At 43.8% G+C, this 9,048-nt stretch overlaps 1 protein-coding gene across 1 annotated transcript in view; it reads left to right on the forward strand.

Annotated features, from left to right (window-relative positions):
• The first annotated feature begins 7,173 nt into the window (after window positions 1–7,173).
• Window positions 7,174–9,048, forward strand: part of nog3 (noggin 3) — a 2,624-nt gene continuing 749 nt past the window's right edge. Inside the window, exon 1 of the mRNA XM_056366295.1 lies at window positions 7,174–9,048. This exon is cut by the window's right edge and continues 749 nt beyond it. Within this exon, the coding sequence (XP_056222270.1) occupies window positions 7,728–8,399 (672 nt within the window). The 5' untranslated portion in view covers window positions 7,174–7,727 and the 3' untranslated portion in view covers window positions 8,400–9,048.

A 9,048-nucleotide genomic window follows, 5' to 3' on the forward strand; every position in this document is an offset into this window, starting at 1 on the left:
GCCGTGTTCTGGAAAATCAAAGGAAAAAGTGATTCAGAACATGTGGATCTGTGAGAGTCTGTAGTGAAGACGAGGGAAAACACAGGGAATCTGTGGAAAATGGAAACGGCAGGACGAGGCTTTTGATGATAAGTGAATGTGATCATGACGTAATGTTTTTACCCCGAGAGGCCGAGTGACGATCTGACTGCACGGTGGTTTTTGCAGGGAAAAGGGCTCAGGTGGAGGAAGCATCTTAAGATTTTCCTTAAAGTCCAACTTAAGATTTCCTTAAAATAAAAACTGTTGCACAAAACACAAACGAGTCTTCTCCTTAAGGTTTCCTTAAATGTTCTCTTAAGTATTTAAATTGCAACGTGGTTCGTTAGGTCACAATGACCTTGACCTTTGACCACCAAACTGTAATCAGTTCTTCTTTCATCTTTAAGTCCAATTGGACGAAATTGCCTCAAGGCGTTCTTGAGATATCACGTTCATGAGAATGAGACAGAAAAACAAAACAAAAAAAACATCATTTTCTACAGTTGTTTTCTCTTGTGCCGTATCAAACTGTTTGATGTTAATAAAGTTCATTTTTAAGACAGATATTTTGATAGTATTGAATCATCATGGACTTTGTTCAAATTAAATTGCTGATATTTGCAACCACAAAGACCTGCTGTTGCAATTTTGCAACGTTTTCACAAAATCCCCCAAAAAGCAAAATATGAAAAACGTGTTATTTACTTGATCAGACGCTTCCTAACAAGACTTTAAAAGGGAGAAAAAAATGACATCCATAACATCAATGCTTGAGTTTCAGAGGGTTAAGGCTTTCTCCTTATCTTAGTCTTATATTTAAGGAATCATTTAAAGTCCGTTAAGATCTTAGTGACCAAAATAAGGAAAAAAACTTAAGGTTCCTCTGATTGGATCTTAACCTCAACATGTCTGAGTTAATGGTGATCAATGAAGAAGAATTTTCCTCGATCAGAAGAACCTGATGGAGCTTCAACGATGAGGAATTGATTTTGCTCCATAGATTTGCTCCGCAGTCAGTTTATGATTTGTCCGACCATCTAGAATTTCTTAAAAAAGTTTCCTTAGTTAAGGAAAAATTTACGGCAGTAATAGAGAGTTTACAGTGGTTTGTTTGCTGGCATTAGATAAGGAGAAAACCTTAAATACTTACTTCATTTTACTACATTTTAAGGAAACCTTAAGGAGATTTAAGTATATTTTGTGCAACCATTTTTTATTTTAAGGAAATCTTAACTCAGACTAAAGAAAATCTTAACTTAAGGTGTTTTGTGCTACTGGCCCCTGAGCCTTAAAACGAGCAGTCAGGAGTAATGTAACTTTGTGATGTCACAAGAACGCAGTTATTGTCCCCTCACCCCCGCCCTTTTCCTGAAATCTGCTATATTTTTATTGGATCACTCAGAAAACAGTCAGCCAATCAGAAGAGAGGCTCAGAGCCTCCTAATGATATGATTCATTAATTAACATGAGCTGGACCTGGATCAGTGTCAGGGTCAGGACTCCGGACCTGGATGAATGATCAAGATAAAAATTATTCATTTATTTAAGCAGCTGGAATATTTTTGTTTCAAACAGATGTTAATTTCAATCTGCACCAGCTTTTTGAATGATGTGTGTATACATACTGTATATGTATACTGAAGCGCACCTGTGTTATTAGGTACACAAGGAAGATCGACTGATCCAATACAACAGGTTGGGTATAAATCCACCCTTACAAAGATGATCCTGTTCAGATCTGAGATCTTATTATTAATAATAATAATAATGATGATATTCAAATATTATTTCTTTATAATGTTGGATCAGTGTTTCAGGTCTAGACTCGGTCCTGGACTCTGCTCAGACCGCCTGGCTCTTTCACCTCAGGGTTCGGTTGTGACTTTTCCTGGAACCTGGAAGTCATCTGGGCCTCCAAATCCATCTCACCGTGACCTGAAGTCCCCCGTGGCCCTCCCTTCCCCTTCTCTGTGACCCCTGACGTGGAAGTGAGGGATCAAGGGTTTCCAGTTAGAGAGGAAGTCTTATCTGGGCATCGCCTCTGTGCCACTGACTTCCTCCCCACAGAGATATGACAGTCTGGAGGCGCCCGTCACACACTGTCACATCAGCGGGCCAGAAAATTACCCAAATACTGCAATTCAACTGCAGACGGGGGGGGGGGGGGGGGTCACCTTTCTTAGGTCCCTTTGGATAAAAGCCTCAAATGAAAAAAAAAACAAGTCTGTGGAGGAACATTTGTCTCCATCCTCTGCAGAGTCAGGTCTGATCCAGCTGACTGTAGAATATTTTCAGCGGTTTATCGTCCCGTGAAAGCACCACTTTCCTTTGGCACTACATTTGTAAACCGCTGAACTACCATATCCCTACGCACAAGTGCACCTACGGAACACACTGTATTACACAGCTTTCTGATTGACTCAGCTGACCCAAGTGGCAACCTTAAAGGCTGAAAAACACCTAAGTACCAAGAACTGCACCAAATGGCCACTAGAGTCTGGCACGAACACTGAGTCAATCCCCATAGACTCCCACGTTAAAATGTCCAACTTTACAGCAAAATTAAACATGTTTACAGCCTGGATCAAAAACATTTTTGGTCTCTACAGGTAGTTTCCTCCTTCATGACAACGGTAGGGGGTGTGAATTTTTGTTCAACATACTTTTTAAATTTTATCAGGATTTAAAGTTCTGCATAATTGAGGGTGTGCTAACTGGTAGCATGCTGATCAGAATATCTACCAAGTACTGTATATATGACTACCTCACACAGCTATCCCTTTAAACATGCAGACCAGGTGAAAGTGTTAAATCCAGGTCATTTTAACACGAAGTCCAGGTCAGTCAAAAGCTTTTAGATGATGTCTGGTTGAGGCTGTTGTCACGGTAAAAGTTTGGTGATTTAAGTGGAGACTGTCCTCCTGTAACAAACAAGCCCACAGGTCGTCTGTTGCTAGGCAATATCTAGTGGTTGCAGTAATTATGACAGGAGCAAAGGTAAAAGTGCAGTGACGTAGTATAATGAGAGACAGAGTCCACGTCAGGAGGAGGTTGTGGTGGATGGATGAATATGACACAGGAGAGCGGTGTTCGATTCCCATGTGAAACCAGCAGTTTATGTTGTTTCTATCATACGCGGTCGTTTGTTATTATTATAACCATGACATCAAAGATTGTTTAATGTTGAAAAAGAACTTATTTCAACCAAAATCACATTATTTTCCTAAACCTAACCAAGCCATGACCATTATAGTAACCACGGCAACGACCGGTATGCTACTTTCGGTACAGTTGCATGTTTATTATGGTAACCATGACAACCGACGCATGCCGCCGTAGGGGCGCTATTTCAGGAGACACTCAGGGTCATCAAAGGGTTTTAAAAAAAACGACCTGTGTGGTTGTTGGTGTTTGGACTCTGGAGTTGGTGGTTTCTGTCATAACACCGAGACTCCGCCTCTCAATCATCCAATCACCAACTTCGCTGAAGACTATTTAAACGTCCTTTACCTGTTTTCTCTCTGTTGGTACGGCTCTGTCCCAGCACGTTGACAGGATCAGGTCTTTATAAATAAAGTTTCTGTATTCAAGTTAACTTCCTGATTGAAATACATCATCTTTGCCTTTTGTTGATTTTCAAGGTTTTATTTCATGTTTACTGCCTGTTTTTGTGTTTATTTATCAGTTGTTTAATTGTAGTAATGTTTCTGTGTGGTCTCCCGAGCTGTCCTCTGGAAATATGAATGGGTAAGTGAATGAATGAATGAATGAATGAAAGAATGAATGAAAGAATGAATGCCGTTCTTGCCATTGCACATTAGTACAAGTGTTTGTTTTGCAGCCTGAAAATTTAAGAGAAGAAAGAGAGAGTTAGTTTGTGTGAATCTTACTGTGGTGGCAGTAAATCGTTAGTGCATACAGTGACTTAGACCACAGATTTTTGAACCCCACTGTATATATACATATATACATATATATATATGACATATACGTAGTGTCTGTCTGTCAGCAGTTATCTGTCTTATCTAAACCTGAATGATCCTTTAATGAGCTCTGGGGAGGTCGTGTCATGGGATGGTGTTGCCGGTTGAACCTGGGACTTCTCCTCCACCACAGACCATTAAACCTCCACAGTCTCAGACCTGTGAAGTGATTTTATAAAGGAGGGTTTTCCTGAGAGGCGGACGTGTCACTAATTGCTTTTACAGAGTGAAGGAACGTGTGGATGGTCACAGGTCACACCATACTCTGCGCTGTTATAGCTCCATGTGGACACATTAACCCTCAGCAGTGGGATTCCCAACAGGAACCAGTTCCCCACATTCAGGGCCTGTTTGTCCCGGTCTCAGTGCGGTCCAGACCAGCACAGTCGGCCCTTTATCTCGGCCCGGCGTTTTTTGCATTAGCGTCTTAGACAAGAGTTGTTTTTTTATCAGCCTCATAATTCAACCTTTACAACATAAGTAAACATTCCAACGGTTTTTGCCTCCTGGCTGTAGGAGTCCGGTCCGAGCAGCGGCTTTACTCACTAATTGAATGAATTGTGACCATTTAAGAATCTTTCTCTGCTTCTTTTATTGGCTGCTGGAGTTAGTGTGACTACAAAGCAAAAACAGACCCTTTAAACGAGCCTCGTGTTCTCTCTGAAAACCGCAAATAATCAGCCTGAGTTAATTTTGTTTAATTCAAGCTTCAGTTAATGCAGTTTCAGGACTGAACCTGAGGCGAGTGTCAGCATGTGGAAATAAAACAGATCTTTCCACTATAGAGAAAACAGCGGATGGTTTAAGCTTCAGTCTGATTTATATTCTGAGGCATCTGATTTGATGTGTTTTATATCCCTCCCTGTGGCTGAGTTTCCACATTTTGAGGCTGAAAAAGAAGTTTGAAGATGAACTGTCTGAGGTGGGTGTGTACTGAAGGATCTGTCTGTGGTTTGTCACCTCTTCTTCCAGCTGAGGGCAGAATCAGATTTAGGTGGAAGCTGCTGTTGAGCCAAACGTTATGAAAAGACATAAAACAAAAGTTTGATGGTGAAAAGCCGGAGGTGCAGAGAGTGTTGGTCTAAACACAGACTGAGCATCAAGCCGAGACAGTCGTAAAATAAACACGAGTCTGGCTCCACGACGACTCGTAAAAACTCCTCTGGCAGTTTGTCTGCACCTCAGCTGCTGCACCGGAGCTCACTGACACAACACTGCAACCACCGCAACACACACCGCAACACACACCGCAACACACACCGCAACACACACCATCACCTCAACCACTGCAACACACACCGCAACACACACCGCAACACACACCATCACCTCAACCACTGCAACACACTGCAACACACACCGCAACACACACCGCAACACACACCATAACACACACCATAACACACACCGCAACACACACCATCACCTCAACCACTGCAACACACACCGCAACACACACCATAACACACACCATAACACACACCGCAACACACACCATCACCTCAACCACTGCAACACACACCGCAACACACACCGCAACACACACCATAACACACACCATAACACACACCGCAACACACACCATCACCTCAACCACTGCAACACACACCGCAACACACACCGCAACACACACTGCAACACACACTGTAACACACACTGCAACACACACCATCACCTCAACCACTGCAACACACACCGCAACACACACCACCACCTCAACCATTGCAACACACACCGCAACACACACCGCAACACACACACACACCACCACCTCAACCACTGCCTCAACCACTGCAACACACACACCACCAACCAACCACTTAAACACACACTACCACCTCAACCACTGCAACACACTGCAACACACACCACCACCGCAACCACTGCAACACACACCAACACTGCAACCACTGCAACACACACACCACTGCAACACACACTGCAACACACACCATCACCGTAACCACTGCAGCACACACCACCACTGCAACCACTGCAACACACACACAACCACTGCAATACACACTGCAACACACACCATCACCTCAACCACTGCAGCACACACTACAACACACACCACCACTGCAACACAAGTTTACTGCAACCATCACAGCAAACTGCAACACACACCACCACTGCAACACACACTGCAACACACACCATCACCGTAACCACTGCAGCACACACCACCACTGCAACCACTGCAACACACACACAACCACTGCAATACACACTGCAACACACACCACCACTGCAACACACACCACCACCTCAACCACTGCAACACACTGCAACACACACCACCACCGCAACCACTGCAACACACACCAACACTGCAACACAAGTTTACTGCAACCATCACAGCAAACTGCAACACACACCACCACTGCAACACACACTGCAACACACACCATCACCGTAACCACTGCAGCACACACCACCACCGCAACCACTGCAACACACACACCACCACTGCAACACACACTGCAACACACACCACCACCGTAACCACTGCAGCACACACTACAACACACACCACCACTGCAACACAAGTTTACTGCAACCATCACAGCAAACTGCAACACACACCACCATCGCATCCATTGGCACAACAAACCAAACCCCTGCAACCATCAGTATCATTGCAACCAGCTCCATATGTAACACCAATGCTACAGCAAACACTGCCCACAGTACCAACACTGCACCCTCTGCAACACACATCACAACAACTACACCAATACTGCACCAGTCCTCACCACTAATGCAACCAGCACTGCAGCACACAGCCACACTGTTTATATTCAGCCTGCTGTTTGTGATGTGGTGGGAATTAAAAAGTACATTTACTCAAGTACTTGTACTTTACCTGAGTATTAACAATTTATGCTCTATTCATATTATTGCTTCTACAGTTCAGAGTATTGCCTCCATTTTACTCTCATTCATTGATGCTGTAATGAGTGGTTACTTTGCAGATTAAAGGAGTAGTTCAACAAAAGTCAAACATGTATTCTTATGGTTACTGATTATACTTCTCAGTCATATTATATAGTTGATAAGTATTTTACATCACCTTGACTTTTATTAATATCACTGATATTAATATTTACGTGTCAAATATATTTAAACTTATTAATCGTATTGTGTATTCATGCTTGTGCGTAAACTGCGGGTGTGTGTGTTTTGGCGGGATGGGAGGGAGTTTTCGGGTTGGTCTCTCATCAGAGAGAGAGAGGGATTACATCACCGCCCTGTTGGATATTTGGGTGCAGTCAGAGGCGCCTTCAGTTTGGCTGCAGGAGGACCAGAGGCAGCAGGAGCCGGTGCGCCAACATGCGGACTGAGAGCAGCGACCTGCGGGGCGCTGAGCTGTCTCACCGGGACCTGCTGACCGGGGAGGCTCGGGGCTGAGTCTGGGTCATGGACTGTGAAGTTACGCGGGGAAATCCCTCTCCTGCTACCTCTCTCCCTCTCTCTCTCTCTCTCTCACTGTCCGACCTGCCAGCTGCAGTCTGAAAGTTGCTGAGAAGTTTTGGAGCGCGTCGCGCCGCGGTTAGTCTCCCGGTGCGAGCGGTGCGTCTGCTGCGCGCTCTCAGCTCAGACTTGGATACTGTCCCTTCAGACAATCCGAGGGGAACCCGGAGCGCCTTTCTCTTCTTTGTGAAGGATTATTTCTCAATATTCTGACTAATCGAGCCCGGGAACTTGTGCACAGAGGAGATGGATAACTCCTGTTATTTCTTGGCTGTGTTTATGCTCGTACTCTCTCTGGGCTTCAGGATAGAGGAGGGCATGTGCCAACACTACTATCTCATCCGCCCCATTCCCAGCGACACTCTACCCGTATTGGACCTAAAGGAGGACCCGGATCCAGTGCTGGACCCTAAGGAGAAGGACCTGAACGAGACGGAGCTCAGGAGCGTCCTGGGCAGCCACTTCGACCCGCACTTCATGTCCGTCTCCCCGCCGGAGGACAAATACGCGGGGAACGAGGATGTGAGCGACGCGGAGATGCGGCAGAAGCTCTCCGGAGCGATGCCCAAAGAGATCCGGGCCATGGAGTTCGAAGTCCAGCACGGCAAGAAGCAGAAGCCGAGCAAAAAACTCCGGAGAAGGCTGCAACTGTGGCTGTGGTCATACGCCTTCTGCCCGGTTGTTTACGCATGGAACGACCTGGGCAGCAGATTCTGGCCGCGCTACGTGAAGGTGGGGAGCTGCTACAATAAGCGGTCTTGTTCGGTCCCTGAAGGGATGGTCTGCAAACCTGCCAAATCGACTCATTTTACGATCCTGCGATGGCGCTGCCTGCAGAAAAAGGGGGGTCTGAAATGCGCCTGGATACCTGTTCAGTACCCCATTATATCAGAGTGCAAATGCTCCTGCCCGAACTGAGAATGACTCTGTAGCTGCAAGTCATTAAAGGAGGTTCATTATTATTTTTTATACACAAACATACTGATCTTTACAAGCCATTCAAACTCCTCGTGACTCATAAAAACTGTTTTTCTGGAAACAAATGATGATTAAAAAAACATTTTATTCCAAATCAAATCAGATTTTTCTGCATTTTTTTAGAATATTTATATTAAAAATCTGTAAAATCTCAAACCAAAGATTTTCAGACTGAACATGAGAACAGATGACTTGTTAAAAATGGTTGTTGGTTTTTTTTGCAGTGCACTGTCCAGTGTAAGAATGTATATTTGATGTACATGTTTTTATTTTATGACAGAACTTTGTATAAAAAGGAAGGTCAGTATTATTAATATAATCAAATCTACTGTATTTGTTTAATGTATCTTGATTGTATCTGTTTATATTTATAATGAAGAATCAAAATGTTCATAGTGAAGCTTTTTAAAATGACTTTATGGAGCTCTGTGGGAAACATGAAGAGTTCTGCTGCAACCTCAGAAACTGAAATAAATGAAAACCAGACTAAAAGCATTAATACAGACTGATTATTATTATTATCATGATTATTATCATTATTATTATTATTATTGTTCAGTTTAAACCGGAACTCTTCATCATCATTATC

This window comes from Seriola aureovittata, chromosome 21 (assembly GCF_021018895.1).
Source record: "Seriola aureovittata isolate HTS-2021-v1 ecotype China chromosome 21, ASM2101889v1, whole genome shotgun sequence".
Classification (NCBI taxonomy): domain Eukaryota; kingdom Metazoa; phylum Chordata; class Actinopteri; order Carangiformes; family Carangidae; genus Seriola; species Seriola aureovittata.